This window comes from Rana temporaria, chromosome 13, assembly GCF_905171775.1.
Source record: "Rana temporaria chromosome 13, aRanTem1.1, whole genome shotgun sequence".
Classification (NCBI taxonomy): Eukaryota; Metazoa; Chordata; class Amphibia; order Anura; family Ranidae; genus Rana; species Rana temporaria.
The window spans coordinates 101,623,358-101,642,984 of record NC_053501.1 but is presented as its reverse complement, the minus strand read 5'-3'; the positions used below and the strand labels follow the sequence as shown (position 1 = coordinate 101,642,984).

At 47.4% G+C, this 19,627-nt stretch overlaps 1 protein-coding gene across 1 annotated transcript in view; it reads left to right on the top strand.

Moving 5' to 3' along the window:
• Window positions 1-2,534: 2,534 nt before the first annotated feature.
• Window positions 2,535-19,627, top strand: part of ARNT (aryl hydrocarbon receptor nuclear translocator) — a 127,481-nt gene continuing 110,388 nt past the window's right edge. The window contains exon 1 of the mRNA XM_040332902.1: window positions 2,535-2,771. Within this exon, the coding sequence (XP_040188836.1) occupies window positions 2,750-2,771 (22 nt within the window). The 5' untranslated portion in view covers window positions 2,535-2,749. The remainder of the gene's footprint in view (window positions 2,772-19,627) is intronic.

Sequence of the window (19,627 nt, the reverse complement as noted above, 5' to 3'; positions counted from 1 at the left end):
ATGGAGGCTCCGCCATTAATGAAGAAGAAAAATTACTTATGTTCTAAATTTTATAACAGAAATTAACCACTTAAGGACCCGCTCATGTACATATATACGTCGGTACTTTAAAGATGGATATCTCGGTAACCGCAGCAGCTGCTGCCACAACCGAGATATCCATCTTTTCTTTGAGCGGTTCTGTAAACGATAACGGTGGTCTCCGCATGGGATTCGCCGCGAGATCACCGTTATCGGCGGCAGGAGAGGGGCCTCCCTCCGCTCTCCCGCGCCCCCTCCGCCGCTTACCGGAGCCGTCGGCAGCGGCGGAGGCGATCGGGTCCTGTCTTCTGCTTGCTGTGGATGCGAGTGAGGGCAAGATGGCCCCCACCCGTCCCCATAGCATAGCAGGGCTGAAGCGACGTCAAAACGTCACTTCTGCCCATGCTTCTTAAAGTGACATTTTCTTGTTGTCATTTTTTCAAATGACAATTTTTTTTTTTTTTTTGTATTTTAGTCTAAATATGAGATCTGAGGTCTTACATTTCTTGTAATAGGAATAAAAGTGACCCATTTTTTTTTTTTTGTGTAAAAATTAATAAAATAAATAAAAATAAATAGGAAAAAAAAAATAATAATAATTTAAAGCGCCCCGTCCAGACGAGCTTGCGCGCAGAAGCGAACGCATACGTGGGTAGCGCCCACATATGAAAACGGTATTCAAACCACACATGTAATTCTAGCCCTAGACCTCCTCTGTAACTCAAAAGATGCAACCTGTAGAATTTTTTAAACATCGCCTATGGAGATTTTTAAGGTTAAAAGTTTGACGACATTCCACGCGCAATTTTGAAGCGTGACATGTTGGGTATCATTTTACTTGGCGTAACATCATCTTTCACAATATATAAATTGGGCTAACTTTACTGTTGTCTTATTTTTTAATTCAAAAAAGTTTTTTTTCCCAAAAAAGTGCGATTGTAAGACCGCTGCGCAAATACGGTGTGACAAAAAGTATTGCAATGACCGCCATTTTATTCTCTAGGGTGTTAGAAAAAAATATATATAATGTTTGGGGGTTTAAAGTAATTTTCTAGTAAAAAAAAAACAGTTTTTGTCTTGTAAACGCCAAATCTGAAAAACAGGCAAGGGGCCAGATCCACATACATTAACACTTGCGCCGCGTATCAGAGATACGCTACGCCGCCGTACCTTACCTGGCGTACTTTCAAATCCACAAAGATTTTGCGCCGTAAGTTACGGCGGCGTAGTGTATTTCTGGCGGCGGAATTCAAATCGGCGGGTAGGGGGCGTGATTCATTTACATGAAGCGCGTTCCCGCGCCGATTGAACTGCGCATGCTCCATTTTGAAATTTCCCGCCGTGCTTTGCGCGAAATGACGTCGCAACAACATCATTTTTTTAACTTAGACGTGACTTACGTACATCCCTATTCACGGACGACTTACGCAAAAAAAATAAAAAAAATCAAATTTCGACGCGGGAACGACGGCCATACTTTAACATGGCAAGTGTAACTATACGCCGCAAAATAGCAGCTTTAACTATACGCCGGAAAAAGCCGACTACAGACGACGTAAGAGAATGCGACGGCCGCGCGTACCTTCGTGAATCGTCGTAAATCGCTAATTTGCATACCCGACGCGGAAAACGACGCGAACTCCACCCAGCGGGCGCCGAAGTATTGCACCTACGAACCGAAGGCGTACGAAGCCGTACGCCTGTCGGATCGAACCCAGAAGCCCGCGTATCTTGGTTTGAGGATTCAAACTAAAGATAAGACGCGGGAAATTTGAAAGTACGCCGGCGTATCAGTAGATACGCCGGCGTACTCTGTCTGTGGATCTGCCCCAAGGTCCTTAAGTGGTTAAAAAAGGTTTATTTATTTATTTATTTACATTTTTGATCTTTTTTCATGTATTTAGACAAAATAAAGCTCTATTTGTGGGGAAAAAACTATTTCATACAGCGTTGTATGACGGCGCAATTGTCGTTCAAAGTGTGACAGCGCTGACAGCTGAACATTGGTCTGGGCAGGAAGGGGGGGGAGTGTCCTAGATTTAGGGCAATTTAGTGAAGCCCTGTACAATGTATTTATGTATAACACACACTCACCTATATACAGAAATCACCTTGTACTGGCCACTGGACAGGCCTCATTATTACAACTCCATAATAAACTCTCAGCTCCCTCCCTTACTGGTGGTGTTCTGTCATTTTTTCCAACTTATCAAAATCTCCAACTAAGAAGCCTGCGCATGATGTATTGTGTCAGATTAGGCGACCCGTCAAAACTTGTACCGGAAAAGACGTTCCGTCACGGCCATCTTGGTACACCCCCGCACTAAGCACTACACACAACCCCTCCCCTCCCTGTTACCTACCACCCAATCCGCAACTCCGTCCCCGCCAGCGAATCACGAAACATTATTTTCCTCCCCTCCAATCGCTTCTCTTCTTACGCAACCACCGTTCTCGTCAGGAACTCGCCTAACCTGCTAAGCCGCACCCTGTCACCCCTGGGCGGTGCTTGGTACCCACTACCAGCGCTGATTGGACAGAAGTGGTGCCGGTCATGTGAGCAGGCCACGCCTCAGCCTTGGCGGGGTAGGTTGCGCTGTACGAGCCATATCCCCCCGTTTAGTTTTGGGGGAAAAAAAAAGAAGCGGAGAATAGGATCGTGTCCGCCATCTTGTTACCGGGCACCCGGAGGGCGGAGCGGAAAGGTCGGGAGGATAAAGGAGGCGGGATGGCCGCTGCTGCACATCAAGGTGAGGGCCGGGGGGTACTGGAGCTGTGTACAGTATGTGAGGGGGGGTGCTGGAGCTGTGTACAGTGTGTGAGGGGGGTGCTGGAGCTGTGTACAGTATGTGAGGGGGTGCTGGAGCTGTGTACAGTGTGTGAGGGGGGTGCTGGAGCTGTGTACAGTGTGTGAGGGGGGTGCTGGAGCTGTGTACAGTGTGTGAGGGGGGTGCTGGAGCTGTGTACAGTGTGTGAGGGGGGTGCTGGAGCTGTGTACAGTGTGTGAGGGGGGGGGGGGGTGCTGGAGCTGTGTACAGTGTGTGAGGGGGGTGCTGGAGCTGTGTACAGTATGTGAGGGGGGGTGCTGGAGCTGTGTACAGTGTGTGAGGGGGGGTGCTGGAGCTGTGTACAGTGTGTGAGGGGGGTGCTGGAGCTGTGTACAGTATGTGAGGGGGGGTGCTGGAGCTGTGTACAGTGTGTGAGGGGGGGTGCTGGAGCTGTGTACAGTGTGTGAGGGGGGGTGCTGGAGCTGTGTACAGTATGTGAGGGGGGGTGCTGGAGCTGTGTACAGTATGTGAGGGGGGTGCTGGAGCTGTGTACAGTATGTGAGGGGGGGTGCTGGAGCTGTGTACAGTGTGTGAGGGGGGTGCTGGAGCTGTGTACAGTGTGTGAGGGGGGTGCTGGAGCTGTGTACAGTGTGTGAGGGGGGGGGGTGCTGGAGCTGTGTACAGTGTGTGAGGGGGGGTGCTGGAGCTGTGTACAGTATGTGAGGGGGGGGGGGTGCTGGAGCTGTGTGAGGGGGGGAGCTGTTTACAGTGTGTGAGGGGGGGGGGGGGGCTGGAGCTGTGTACAGTGTGTGAGGGGGGGGGGGGGTGGAGCTGTGTGAGGGGGGGAGCTGTTTACAGTGTGTGAGGGGGGTGCTGGAGCTGTGTACAGTATGTGAGGGGGGGTGCTGGAGCTGTGTTGTGTGTGTGTGTGTGTGTGTGTGTGAGGGGGGGGGGGGTGCTGGAGCTGTGTACAGTGTGTGAGGGGGGGTGCTGGAGCTGTGTACAGTATGTGAGGGGGGGGGGGTGCTGGAGCTGTGTACAGTATGTGAGGGGGGGGGGTGCTGGAGCTGTGTACAGTGTGTGAGGGGGGGTGCTGGAGCTGTGTACAGTATGTGGGGGGGGGGGGTGCTGGAGCTGTGTACAGTATGTGGGGGGGGGGGGGTGCTGGAGCTGTGTTGTGTACAGTGTGTGGAGGGGTGCTGGAGCTGTGTTGTGTGTGAGGGGGGGGGTGGGTGCTGGAGCTGTGTACAGTGTGTGAGGGGTGGGTGCTGGAGCTGTGTACAGTGTGTGAGGGGGTGCTGGAGCTGTGTACAGTATGTGAGGGGGGTGCTGGAGCTGTGTACAGTATGTGAGGGGGGTGCTGGAGCTGTGTTGTGTACAGTATGTGAGAGGGGGGGGGGGGCTGGAGCTGTGTACAATGTGTGAGGGGGGTGCTGGAGCTGTGTTGTGTACAGTGTGTGAGGGGGGTGGGGTGCTGGAGCTGTGTACAATGTGTCAGGGGGGTGCGTACAGTGTGTGTGGGGGGTGCTGGAGCTGTGTATAGAGTGGGGGGGTGCTGGAGCTGTGTATAGTGTGTGTGTGTGTGTGTTGGGGTGGGGGGGGTGGGGTGCTGGAGCTGTGTATAGTGGGTGTGTTGGAGCTGTGGGGGGGGGGGGGGTGTTGGAGCTGTGTATAGTGTGTGTGTGGGGGGGGGTGTTGGAGCTTTGTATAGTGTGTGTGTGGGGGGGCGTGGGGTGCTTGAGCTGTGTGTGTGTGTGGGGGGGGGGCTTGAGCTGTGTATTGTGTGTGTGTGTGTGTGTGTGGGGGGTGGGGTGTTGGAGCTTTGTATAGTGTGTGTGTGTGTGTGGGGGGTGCTTGAGCTGTGTATAGTGTGTATGTGGGGGGGGGGGGGGGTGTTGGAGCTTTGTATAGTGTGTGTGTGTGTGTGTGTGTGTGTGTGTGTGGGGGGGGGGGGGGTGCTTGAGCTGTGTATTGTGTGTGTGTGGGGGGGGGGGGTGTTGGAGCTGTGTGTGTGAGGGGGTGCTTGAGCTGTGTATTGTGTGTGTGTGTGTGTGTGTGTGTGTGTGTGGGGGGGGGGGGGGTGGTGGTGGTGGTGTTGCAGCTGTGTATAGTGTGTGTGGGTGCTGGAGCTGTGTGTGTGTGTATATATATATGTATTATGTATGTGTGTTTATATATATATATATATATATATATTAGAGCGCTGCACGATTCTGGGTAAAATGAGAATCACATTTTTTTGCATAGAGGATAGATCACGATTCTCGCTGTGTAATATCTTTCACATTAAAACAAAAAAAAAATTGGGCTAAATGTTTTTTTTTTTTTCTTAATTATTCATTGAAGTGTATTTTTTCCTTAAAAATTTCATTTGAAAGACCGCTGGGCATATACAGTGCGACATAAAATATTGCAGCAATTGCCGTTTTATTCCCTAGGGTCTCTGCTAAAATATAGATAATGTTTGGGGGTTCCTAGTCAGGGGTAATGATGAGGTCAGGAGTATTGTCAGGGATAATGCGGAGGTCAGGGCTAATGACAAGTTCAGGAGCAATGCGGAGGTCAGGCGTATTGGCGAGTTCAGGGGTCAGGAGTAATGCCAGGGTCAGGGGTAATGCAGAGTTCAGGGGTCAGGGGTAATTCCAGGGTCAGGGGGTAATGCAGAGTTCAGGGGTCAGGAGTAATGCCAGGGTCAGGGGTAATGCAGAGTTCAGGGGTCAGGGGTAATTCCAGGGTCAGGGGGTAATGCAGAGTTCAGGGGTCAGGAGTAATGCCAGGGTCAGGGGTAATGCAGGGGTCAGTGGTCATGCAGCGTTCAGGGGTCAGTGGTAATGCAGCGTTCAGGGGTCAGGAGTAATGCCAGGGTCAGGGGTAATGCAGAGTTCAGGGGTAATGCCAGGGTCAGGGGGTAATGCAGCATTCAGGGGTCAGGAGTAATGCCAGGGTCAGGGGTAATGCAGGGGTCAGTGGTAATGCAGCGTTCAGGGGTCAGGAGTAATGCCAGGGTCAGGGGGTAATGCAGCATTCGGGGGTCAGGAGTAATGCCAGGGTCAGGGGTAATGCAGGGGTCAGTGGTAATACAGCGTTTAGGGGTCAGGAGTAATGCCAGGGTCAGGGGTAATGCAGAGTTCAGGGGTAATGCCAGGGTCAGGGGGTAATGCAGCATTCGGGGGTCAGGAGTAATGCCAGGGTCAGGGGTAATGCAGGGGTCAGTGGTAATGCAGCGTTCAGGGGTCAGGAGTAATGCCAGGGTCAGGGGTAATGCAGGGGTCAGTGGTAATGCAGCGTTCAGGGGTCAGGAGTAATGCCAGGGTCAGGGGTAATGCAGGGGTCAGTGGTAATGCAGCGTTCAGGGGTCAGGAGTAATGCCAGGGTCAGGGGTAATGCAGGGGTCAGTGGTAATGCAGCATTCAGGGGTCAGGAGTAATGCCGAGTGGAGTTGAGAGGTCTGGAGTATTTTGAGCCACGTTGGGGTCAGCAGTATGTTGTTTGCAGGCAGATGGGGACAGTGCCTGGCAGAATGAGGGACGTCCTCCCAGGTTTTCCATTGGTTGTGTCACATGAGAGCAATAATTCTATCACCAGACCTCCTATGTAACACTAAGGCTGCATTCACACCTAGGCGTACAAAATCGCGGCGTTTTGTCCCGCGAATTGCGGCGACAAATTGCAGCCTTTGTACCGCGATTTGCGGCGACAAAACGCTGCGATTGTGAATGCAGCCTTGACCCCCTCTATGGAGATGGTTCACATCTCCTATGCCGAACGCCGCCTGAAAAAAAGGTCCGGGACTTTTTTTCAGGCGTACGGCGTTCGGTGTGGAGATGTGAACCATCTCCATAGAGGGCAATGTTAAATCATCCCTCTGGCGTCTCGGGGCTGCCGCGGCGTCACACTACAGGCGACAAAACGCCTAGGTGTGAATGGGGGCTTAAGCCTCGTACACACGCTCAGATTATTGGACGAATGTTCGTCAGTTTTTTGTTGGATTGCTGGTCTCAAATGGTAAGTGAAGAGGGAACCCGCCCTCAAACAATTCTCTGACGACAGAATTCAGCGTCACAAGTGACGTCATGTGATGAATTGTTTTGTATGTGTCCCTTCATTTCTGAGCATGCCTAGTTTTGCTCTTCGGATTTATTTAAAAAAATTTTTGGCAGAAAACCGCACCAATGAAAAAGAAAATCGTGCTTGGTAAACCCATGTGCAAATACTGTGCAAGCTTTAAAAAAAAATGACAACACCCACAATTTTATTCTCTAGGGTCTCTGCTTAACAAAAAAAATATATATATATGTGTGTATGTATGTGTTTTATATATATATATATATTAGAGCGCTGCACGATTCTGGCTAAAATGAGAATCACGTTTTTTTGCGTAGAGGATAGATCACGATTCTCTCTATAATATCATCTTTCACATTAAAACAAAAAAAATTGGGCTAAATGGTTTCGTTTTTTTTTGTTCTTAATTATTCATTGAAGTGTATTTTTTCCTTAAAAATTACATTTGAAAGACCGCTGGGCATATACAGTGCGACATAAAATATTGCAGCAATTGCCATTTTATTCCCTAGGGTCTCTGCTAAAATATAGATAATGTTTGGGGGTTCCAAGTAATTTTCTAGCAAAAAATATCGATTTTAACTTAGGCCCCTTTCACACTGGGGTAGTGGCAGTAAAGAGCCACTATTTTTAGCGGCAATTTACCGCTAATTTCACAGCGGTATTCGGATTTTAACACGAAAAAGGGTTAAAAACCACCACAAATCGCCTCTGCAGAGGCGCATTGCCGGCGGTATAGCTGCGGCTTCCCATTGCTTTCAATGGGAAGGAGCGGTGGGGGAGAAGTGAACACGCGGCTCCTCTCACTGCTCCAAAGATACGGTTAGCGGGACTTTTTTCCCGTCCTGCTAGCGCACCGCTCCAGTGTGAGAGCCCTTGGGTTTTCACACTGGAGAAACGGCAGCCGCTGTTTAGGGTCGGTTTTCAGCTGCTATTTTTGGCGCAATAGCGCCTGCAAACCGCCCCCAGTGTGAAAGGGGTCTTAATAAACAAGTGTCAGAAAAATATTTGGGGGCAGATCCACAAAGCGAGTACGCCGGCGTACTTTCAAATTTCCTGCGTCGTATCTTTGTTTTGAATCCTCAAAACAAGATACGACGGCATCTGGGTTAGATCCGACAGGCGTGCATCTTCGTACACCTTCGGATTTAAGATGCAATTCTTCGGCGTCCGCTGGGTGGCGTTCCTGTCGTAATCCGCGTCGAGTAAGCAAATTGGCTATTTCCGATGATCCACGAACGTACGAGCGTCCGTCGCATTCTTTTACGTCGTCTCTAGTCTGCTTTTTCCGGCGTATAGTCAAAGCTTCTGTTTGGTGGCGTATAGTTAGACCTGCTATGTTAAGTATGGCCGTCGTTCCCGCGTTTAATTTGAATTTTTTTTTTCGTTTGCGTAAGTCGTCCGTATATCGGGATGGACGTAAACAATGACGTCCTTGCGACATCATTTAGCGCAATGCACGGCGGGAAATTTAGGGACGGCGCATGCGCAGTTCGTTCGGCGCGGGGACGCGCTTCATTTAAATGAAACGCGCCCCCCTACTCGCCGATTTGAATTAGGCGCTGTTACGCCACGAGAGATGCACTACGCCGCCGTAACTTACGGCGCAAATTCTTCCAGGATTCAAAACAAAAAAAGTACGTTACGGCGGCGTAGCGTATCTCAGATACGCTGCGCCGGGGCAGATCTTTGTGGATCTGCCCCTTGGACTTTAAGTGGTTAAACTTCCTGCATTTACACAGAAGTTTGATCTAAGAAGGAAGCATTAGTTACAATGTTTCATGTTGTTACAAACTTGGCAGACTGCCTGGATATTTTCTTTACACACAAAAATGTATCCCTTTGATACAAGAAGGAAGCTACAATGTTTCCTGTTAAGAACTCGGCAGACTGCCCACATTTTCTTTTTGACAGCTGAGTGAGCAGATAAAGTCTCTCCACTTATAAAAAAGAATTGGCAAAGTCTGCATTGGAGATCGTCAGGGGGGGTTGAATCGAGATCATGATTTTTTAACGACTAATTGTGCAACACACACACACACACACACACACACACACTTGAGGGGTTTAAATCATTTTCTTGCAAAAAAAAAATTGAGAATTGTACATGTATGAGAGAAGTGTCAAAATTTGCCCGGACCACTTCCTGCCCAACGAGGTCGACTTTGAGTAGGGATATCTGAATGATGGGTGCAGCTACAGGCATCATTCAAATACAGTGGAACCTTGGATTACAAGCATAATCCGTTCCAGGAGAATGCTTGTAATCCAAAGCACTCGCATATCAAAGCGAGTTTCCCCATAGAAGTCAATGGAAACAAAGATAATTTGTTCCACATTGACTTCTATGGCATGCAATACCGCATGTGGCCAGAGGTGGGGGGGCGCCGGAGAGCCTTGGAAATACTCGGACAAGCTCGGAAACTGATCTCAGGCTCGGAAACACTTGGGAACGGGGTGTTTCCGGGTATTTCCGAACGGCTCCGAGCCGTTCCAAGTGTCACCGGCGCCCCCGCACCGCTGGCTAAATGCAGTACTGCCGTTAGAGGTTGACCGATATATCGGCCGATATTCGGTCATTTTGGAGAAATCGTCCCATTTTTTTTTTTTTTATCCAAATTAGGCAGATATTTTACCTGCCCGCTAGTGGTGAAACGGATCACCGTTGAGCCGTGATCCGAACGTGTCACCCCTTTCGGATCGGCCGCGAATTGCCGCCGCGGCCGTAACATTAGGAAAGGCCGTGGCTTCGGCCTAGCTCCAGAGCCGTGGCCATCTTGGTACACCCGGCAGCGGCCCTCCTCTCTGTTTACACCCACAGAGGAGGAGGAGCCCGCGCTCGAGGGACACACACAAGGCTGTCCGAGGTCTGTAAGGTGGACTGGGAGTTGCACTGAGGGGGGGGGGGGGGCTTGTGTCTGCACTGAGGAGGGGGGGGGGGCTTGTGTCTTCACTGAGGGGGGGGGCTTGTGTCTTCACTGAGGGGGGGGGGCTTGTTTCTTCACTGAGGGGGGGGCTTGTGTCTTCACTGAGGGGGGGGGCTTGTTTCTGCACTGAGGGGAGGGAGGCTTGTGTCTGCACTGAAGGAGGGGGCTTGTGTCTGCACTGAGGCAGGGGGGCTTGTGTCTGCACTGAGGGGGGGTGTACTACTGGGGGGTATGTAACTGAGGGGGGTCTGTAGTGAGGTGGGGGTGACTATATTGAGGGAGAGGACTATAGTTGGTGTGGGGGGGGGGGGGAGTGTGACTTTTATTTATTTTTTTGCATCAGTGCCACCATCCAGTGCCACCTGCCAATGCCAACCAGTGCCATCTGCCAGTACTAACTATTGCCATCCAGTGCCACCTGCCAGTGCCAATTAGTGCCGCCTGCCAATCAGTGCCAACCAGTGCCACTTGCCAGTGTCACCTGTTAGTGCCACCTGCCAGTGCCATTTGCCAATGCTAACTAGTGCCAATCAGTGCCACCTGCCAATCAGTGCCATCTGCTAGTGCCATCTTCCAGTGCCAATTAGTGTCATCCAGTGCCAATCAGTGCCACTTGCCAGTGTCACCTGTAAGTGCCACGAGCCAGTGCCAATTTTTTTTTTTTTTTTTTTTTGCGGCCTAAAATATCGACCGCAAAAATCGGCGTCGTATATTGGCCGGCCTGATTTCTAAATATCGGCATCGGCCAGAGAAAAACCCATATCGGTTGACCTCTACTGCACATCCCATTAGCTGGAAATTCTGCTCATTTGGCGAGACCACACTGGCAAACTGAGTCAGGATTTGTAAAAGAAAGTTGCTCGTCATTCTAAACGCTCGTTACTCCTAAACCGAGGTTCCTCTGTATCTTCTTTTAGACCCGGGGATTCCCTGCACCGCAAGAACAATCATGGCAACTGTTCAGCTGGTTGATCGTTTGTTCTTACACGCAGCAGGAGGGGACGTCTCCCCCGCCGCTCTCCTGTGCGTCTCCGGGGTTTCCCGTACGAGGAGGAGAAGGAATCGGTCCATGCCGGAAGTTTACCATAGAAAATTCAGCAAGCTAGATGGTCCCCGGAAGTCTCTATGATCTTTCGGAGGCCTGCCACAATGTTATTATGACGTCACGCCCACCCTCTGCAATTTAAAAAAATGGCGCCGCCTCAGCTGGGAAGCTGAGATAGTTTTTTTATTTTAATTTCAGGCTTCCCAGCCTAGAAGTGAGATGTTGGGACTTATTGACCCCCCCCCCCCCCCATATCTCACTGTAAAGAGGACCTGTCGCACACTATTCCTATTAAGGGAATGTTTACATTTCTTGTAATAGGAATAAAAGTGTCAAAATAGAAAACTATTTCAATACTGGGCACTTGCGCCCCTTCATGCCCAGGACAATTTACAGCTTTCAGCGCTGTCACACTTTGAATGACAATTGCGCGGTCATGCAACACTGCACCCAAACTCCATTTTTATCATTTACTTCCCACAAATAGAGCTTTCTTTTGGTGGTATTTGATAGAGGTTGATCGATATATCGGCTGATATTTGGCCATTTTTGATGAATTGGCATTGGCGGATTTATTATCAAAATTAGGCCGATATTTTACACTGACCGCCGCTGCTCCTCCTTCTCCACACTCAGCGGCTCTGGCAGCGTCAAGCGTCGCGCTGAGTGTGTGAAAGTGACAAGTAACAGAGGAGAGAGAGAGAGAGGAGCTGTCAGATCGATGTTGGGGGTGGGAGGGACCCAGCAGCTAAATTACACCAACCAATAGGATGTTATCTGGGCGGGCCGCTATGTGGCCCCGCCCCTTTCTAAAGCAGCCCAATCATCGGCTGGTGTAATCTAGCTGCTGGGTCCCGCCCTCCCCCACATAGAGCTTAAAGGGGTTGTAAAGGTAAAAAATGTTTTTCCTAAAAAGCTTCCTTTACCTTAGTGCAGTCCTCCTTCACTTACCTCATCCTTCCATTTTGCTTTTAAATGTCCTTCTTTCTTCTGAGAAATCCTCACTTCCTGTTCTTCTCATGCCTCACTTCCTAATCCCCCCCCCCCCCTGACAGGGAGAGCCGCTGATCGGCTCTCCCAGTCAGCGCGAACCGAGGAATGCCGTTTACCGGCATTTTCCTGGTTCACGCGATGATCCGCTGTGATTGGTCACAGCTGATCACGTGGTAAGAAGCCTCTGACAGGCTTTTTATCACGATCGGAGGTGCGGGATGTCAGACTGACACGCTGCGATTGCCGTGTGCCCCCATGTTATCCTGCTGGATGTCATATGACGCCCAGTTAGGATAAGAGAACCACTTCCCGGACGTCAATATGCTGTTGACCAGACGGGAAGTGGTTAAAATACCCCCGTCCCCGCTGTGCTCGCGCGCAGAAGCAAATGCATACGTAGGTCGCGCCCACATATGTAAACAACGTTCAAACCACACATGTGAGGTATCGCTGTGAACGTTGGAGCGAGAGCAATAATTCTAGCACTAGACCTCCTCTGTAACTCTAAACTGGTAACCTGAAAAAGTTTTCTTAAAGCGTATGGGTATTTTTAAGTATCGAAGTTTGTCGCCATTCTACGAGTGTGCGCAATTTTAAAGCCTGACATGTTGAGTATCTATTTACTCGGCGTAACAAAATTAGGCTAACTTTACTGATTTTTTTATTAATGCATGAAACTTTTGGAAAAATTACTGCGCAAATACCATGCGAGATAAAGTGGCAAAAACCACCATTTTATTCCCTAGGGCAGGGGTAGGCAACCTGGGGCCCTCCAGCTGTTGTGGAACTACATTTCCCATGAGGCATTGCAAGGCTGGCAGTTACAATTACTCCCAGAGGCATGCTGGTTCTTATATGGGACATAGCAGAATACATTTTGGCCTACATTTCTAAAGAAAGTCGTTTTTTTAATTTATTTATTTATTTTTATTTTTTATTGAATCTTTTAGTTCAAAAAGTAATGAAAGAAAAAAACTTAAATGAAAGAAAAAAAAAATTATATACTGTATTTATCGGGGTATTGCGCGATTCGGCGTATAGCACGCACCCCTAAAGTGCACCCGACATTCCTGTAAAAAAACATTTTAGTACTTACAGTTTTGGTGTCTTGCGCGGCATCCATCGGCGGCCTCGTCGGGTCCGGCGTCCGTCTGCGGCTTTGGGTGTCCTCTTCGTCGGGTCCGGCGTTCTTCTGCTGCGTCCTCCCCGCTTTCCCGCGCTGAGTTTGAATACTGCGCCGGCATATACCGAGCGCAGTACACTCGGACGTGAGCGCGAGAGGAGCCGAGCCTGCCCGACTATACACGAGTGTACTGCGCTCGGTATATGCTGGCGCAGTATTCAAACTCGGCGCGGGAAAGCGGGGATCGGCATATCGCGCACCCACGATTTTGTGGGTGCGCGGTTTACGCCGATAAATACGGTATATATATTTTATATATTTTTTTTTGTTATTTTTTGTGTGTGTGTGTGTGTAAATATATATATATACACACACACACACACACACACACACACTATATATATAATTTGTTATTTTATATATTTTATTGCAGAAAGTAATAAAAGAAAAAACCTTAAAAAAAAAATATATATAGTGTGTGTGTAATATATATATATATATATATATATATATATATATATATATATATATATATATATATATATATATATATATATATATATATATATATATATATATATAAATGTTTGTATTACTTTTTGTGTGTGTGTGTGTGTGTAATATATAATCACACACACAGTAATATTTTTTTATATATAATTTTTTTTATTGGATATATTTTATTGCGGAAAGTAATTATATATATATATATTACAAGTTATATATAGTTATACAAGTTATATATATATATATATATATATATATATATATATATTACTTTCCGCAATAAAATATATCCAATAAAAAAAATTATATATATATATAAAAAATTATTGGATATATTTTTTCGCAGAAAGTAATAAAGTAATTTTCCGTATTACTTCTTATATAACAAAAATAACTGAGTGAAGAGCAAATGCCACCGAAAGAAAGCTCTATTTGTGTGAAAAAAAAAAGAATGGTATAATTTTTATTTGGGAACAGTGTCACATGTGCAATCAGCAGTTAAAGTAACACAGTAAAAAAAAATAGCAAAAAATTGCCCGGCCATGAAGTGTTTAGTGTGACAAAGGTCTCTTGAACATTTCTCATCCATGTATGTGGAGCATTACATTTTGGAGAGGAGGATTTTTTCCCCCTGTCATTTATCCATCTAGAATGGCGAAAGCTTTTTTTTATTTTTATAAAGCAGTTGGCTTAAAATGTTTGTGATGTGTAGAGAAAAGGTGACCTTGCTGTTTGTCCAGTGTCCATCCCACTGGGTAACATGTACATTGTGTCTACATCTAAGTGGCGCTGGATGTTTGCCCTGAACACGCACACAGCGGTTTGGGAGGATGTTGCCAGTAAAGAATCACGTCATGTCTTTTACAATAAAACCTTTTCCCATAAATTCAGCTCCAGAAATTCCTTTCTTGCAGACGAGATGTTGGAACTTATTTTTTTTATGAAGAACACAGATTTATTGTGTCAGCTGGTAGATGTTAAGAGGGACTACAAAACGAACAAGCAGCATGGAAAAATGTGAGCACAGCTGTGTGTACAGAGTGTAGAGAACCCTCCAGGCCTGTTAAGCTGCTTTTACTATAGTGTGCTGGGCTGTGATATCCCGACTTTACAAGGGAGATGGGAAATGAAAGCAAGATGTCCCCGTCGTATGTAGGAAGTGTGATATTGGGGGGGGGGGGGGGGGGGGTTGTTCTGCTGACGTCCTCGTACAACCTCGGCTTTCTATACCATAATTACCCGTTGTATCTGGATAGTTTAACCACTTAAGACCCGGACCTTTGGGCAGCTAAAGGACCCGGACAGTTTTTTACGATTCAGCACTGCGTCGCTTTAACTGACAATTGCGCGGTCGTGCAACGTGGCTCCCAAACAAAATTGGCGTCCTTTTTTCCCCCACAAATAGAGCTTTCTTTTGGTGGTATTTGATCACCTCTGCGGTTTTTATTTTTTGCGCTATTAACAAAAATAGAGCGACAATTTAAAAAAAAAAACAATATTTTTTACTGTTTGCTATAATAAATATCCCCCAAAAATATATAAAACATTTTTTTTTTTCCCTCAGTTTAGGCCGATACGTATTCTTCTACCTATTTTTGGTAAAAAAAATCGCAATAAGCGTTTATCGCAGGGGTTGACAAATTTGCTTGGAATCTAGGAGCCAGCTAAAAAAGTTAGGAGCCAGAAAACGCGCCCCGTCCCGACGAGCTTGCGCGCAGAAGCGAAAACAAAAAATACGTGAGCAGCGCCCGCATATGTAAACGGTGTTCAAACCACACATGTGAGGTATCGCCGCGATTGGTAGAGCGAGAGCAATAATTCTAGCCCTAGACCTCCTCTGTAACTCAAAACATGCAACCTGTAGATTTTTTTAAACGTCGCCTATGGAGATTTTAAAGGGTAAAAGTTTGTCGCCATTCCACGAGCGGACATAATTTTGAAGCGTGACATGTTGGGTATCAATTTACTCGGCGTAACATTATCTTTCATAATATTAAAAAAAAATGGGGATAACTTTACTGTTGTCTTATTTTTTTAAGTGTAATTTTTTCCCAAAAATGTGCGCTTGTAAGACTGCTGCGCAAATACGGCGTGACAGAAAGTATTGCAACGATCACCATTCTATTCTCTAGGGTGTTAGGATAAAAAATATATATAATGTTTGGGGGTTCTCATTAGAGGGAAGAAGATGGCAGTGAAAATAGTGAAAAATTACATTAGAATTGCTGTTTACTTTTAATGCTTAACTTGTAATACCAACGGCCACCACCAGATGGCGCCAGCTTACACATCTGGTGGTAATAACTTGTAATACCAACGGCTCACCACCAGATGGCGCCAGCTCACAAAAAAAAAAAAAATATTTTATTTTTTTTGCCCCCCTTCCAAGCCAAGTCGCCAGGACCCTATTTCTAGTCGCCATGGCGACCTGGCGCCCGAGATTTAGTACTGTGCTACTTTAACCACTTCCCGCCCAGTCTATAGCATATTGACATCCGGGAAGTGGCTCTGTTATCCTGACTGGGCGTTATGACGTCCAGCAGGAGAACATGCCGGCACGAGCCCCTGGTGTCAGTCTGACACGCCGCTTTTCCGATCATGATAAGAAGCCTCTGTCAGAGGCTTCTTATGACGTGATCAGCTGTGACCAATCACAGCTGATCATCGCGTGAACAACGAAGTGCCAGTAAATGACATTCCTTGGTTTGCGCTGACAGGGAGAGCTGATCGGCGGCCTGCCTTTACAAACGCATGAACTTAATGGCATCCCAGTCTTAGGCCTGATTTACACTTATGCAGGTGCGTTTTGTGTGTTTTTCAATACACGCTTTTTATTCATTGATTTCATTCTATGGAACCAAAAAACAGAAATAAAGTCCCTGGCCCTTTCCATAAAATGCACAGATGTGAACATGACCCATAGGAAATAATGTGGAATGCACTGTAGTGTGTGTCTACAAAACTGAAAATGTGCTAAAAAAAAAATCCATAGGTGTGAACCAGGCCTTAGTCTGTAGGGTTCAATATTGAGTTGGCCCGCCCTTTACAGCTATAACAGCTTCAACTCTTCTGGGAAGGCTTTCCCCAAGGTTTAGGAGTGTCTATGGGAATGTTTGACCATTCTTCCAGAGGAGCATTTGTGAGGTCGGGCACTGATGTTGGACGAGAAGGCATGGCTCGCAGTCTCCGCTCTAATTCATCCCAAAGATGTTCTATCGGGTTTAGGTCAGAACTCTGTGCAGGACAGTCAAGTTCCTCCACCCCAAACTCGCTCATCCATGTCTTTATGGACCTTGCTTTGTGCACTGGTGCGCAGTCATGTTGGAACAGGAAGGGGCCGTCCCCAAACTGTTCTCACAAAGTTGGGAGCATGAAATTGTCCAAAATGTCTTGGTATGCTGACGCCTTAAGAGTTCCCTTCACCGGATCTAAGGGGCCAATCCCAACCCCTGAAAAACAACCCCACACCACAATCCCCCCTCCACCAAATGATTTGGCTAACTGACGCTATCTGGGAGGGTCACTAACAGACAGCGACATCGCTAGTGACACTAATACAGTGGAACCTTGGATTACGAGTATAATCCGTTCCAGGACAATGCTTGTAATCCAAAGCACTTGCATATCAAAGCGAGTTTCCCCATAGAAGTCAATGGAAATGAAGATAATTTGTTCCACATTGACTTCTATGGCATGCAATACCGCATGTGGCCAGAGGTGGGGGGCGCCGGAGAGCCTCAAATACTCTGAGACAGCTCGGCTGAACTCAAACACTTGGGAACTGAGTATTTCCGAGTATTTCTGAACGTCACCAGGGGCCCACACACCTCTGGCCAAATGCGGTACTGCACACCCCATTAGCTTGAATTCTGCTTGTGTTGTAAAACAACACTCGCAAACTGAGTCGCGATTTAAAAAAAAAAAAGTTACTCGTTATTCAAAGCTCTTGTAAACCAAGGTTTCCGCTGTACAGTGATCAGTCATAATACTGTACTGGCTGGGAGGGGGGTAATATCTAGGGGTAATCAAAGGGTTAACTGTGTGCCTAACACTGTGTATAATAGGTGCTGCTTTTTACTAAAAATCTCTCTCTGTTTCGTCTCCCTGCTTTGCAACAAGAATTACAAGAACATATTAGAAGCCTTTGGTGGAGAAGAACCCAACGAGTCAGGCAAATGGGGTTGGGAATGACCCCTCTTTGAATGGCACCTAACATCTTATTAGGGTACATAAATTACCGTATTTACCGGGGTATAGCGCGCTCCCGCGTATAGCGCGCACCCCTAAACTTGACCCGGATTCCTGTGAAAAAAAGTTTTTTTTGTACTTACAGTTTTGGTGTCTTCCGCGGCGTCCATCGGCGGCCTCGTCGGGTCCGTCTGCGGCTTCGGGTGTCCTCTTCGTCGGGTCCGGCGTCCTTCTGCGGCGTCCGCCCCGCTCGTTTCCCGCGCCGAGTTTGAATACTGCGCCGACATATACCGAGCGCAGTACACTCGTGTATCGCCGGGCAGGCTTGGCTACTCTCGTGGTGACGTCCTGTATGTCCAGGACGTCAATGCGAGAGGCGCCGAAACTGCCCGAAGATGCACGAGTGTACTGCGCTCGGTATATGCCGGCGCAGTATTCAAACTCGGCGCGGGAAAGCGGGTATCGGCGTATACCGCGCACCCATGATTTTGCTTTGATTTTCAGGGCAAAATAGTGCGCGGTATACGCCGATAAATACGGTAAGTGGATCGGGCAGAGGGGAGTTGCCCCATGATGGTTCTATTCTCTTTTATATAAGCAGCCATGATGCAACACATGGCAGATCTGTAACACTTTGTATTAGTGCTGTCAATAGGATACATCCTGTTTAGAGCTAACCCGAGATACCAAAATTAATAGGAAAGCAGAAGGATGTGAAATTGGGAAGTTCACAATGTTCCTGCACAGTTTCCCCGCCGCCCCTCACAGTCTGTATATAGGAGTATAATCCTATAAGGTCTGTAGGGGATTCCTGATTGCCTGCTACTCTGCAGAGCAGTGCATAGGGACTGAAAACAACGTGTGCCCGATATTTTACAGTAGTGGAGCTCTCTCACACTGGTGGGCTCCCTTTTTTTTCGACTCTTAACTACTTGCCGACCTGCCGCCATCATTCTACGGTGGCAGGTTGGCTCTCCTGCGTGAGAGCCCGTAGCTCTACGTCAGCTCTCTCGCAGGTAACCAGGATCGCGCCCGCTCGCCCCCGACCCCCGTGCCCGGCGGGCACGATCGCCGCAGGGCACACGTGATCGCTCGTTAAAGAGCGGGGACCGGGAGCTGTGTGTGTAAACACACAGCTCCCGGTCCTGTCAGGGAGAGAAATGCTGATCTTCTGTTCATACAATGTATGAACAGAAGATCAGTCATTTCTCCTAGTGAGGCCACCCCCCCCCCCCCACAGTAAGAACACACCCAGGGAACATACTTATCCCCTTCCCCGCCCCCTAGTGTTAACCCCTTTACTGCCAGTGGCATTTTTATAGTAATCCAATGCATTTTTATAGCGCTGATCGCTATAAAAATGCCAATGGTCCCAAAAATGTGTCCGAAGTGTCCGCCATAATGTCGCAGTACCGAAAAAAATCGCTGATCGCCGCCATTACTAGTAAAAAAAAAATATTAATAAAAATGCCATAAAAATACCCCCTATTTTGTAGACGCTATAACTTTTGCGCAAACCAATCAATAAACGCTTATTGCGATTTTTTTTTTTTTTTTTTTACGAAAAATATGTAGAAGAATATGTATCGGCCTAAACTGAGGAAAATGGCAAAAAGTATAAAATATTCATTTTTTTCAAAATTGTAGCTATATTTTTGTTTATAGCGCAAAAACTAAAAACCGCAGAGGTGATCAAATACCACCAAAATAAATCTCTATTTGTGGGAAAAAAAGGACGCCAATTTTGTTTGGGAGCCACGTCGCACGACCGGGCAATTGTTAGTTAAAGTGACGCAGTGCCGAATCGCAAAAAGTACTCTGGTCTTTGACCAGCAATATGGTCTGGGGGTTAAGTGGTTAAAGTGGTTGAAGTTCCACCCAGAAAAACATTTTTACATATTCACAGTCCTTTCATAGTATTAACCACTTCAGCCCCGGAAGAATTTACTCCCTTCCTGACCAGTGCGATACGGTACTGCGTCGCTTTAAC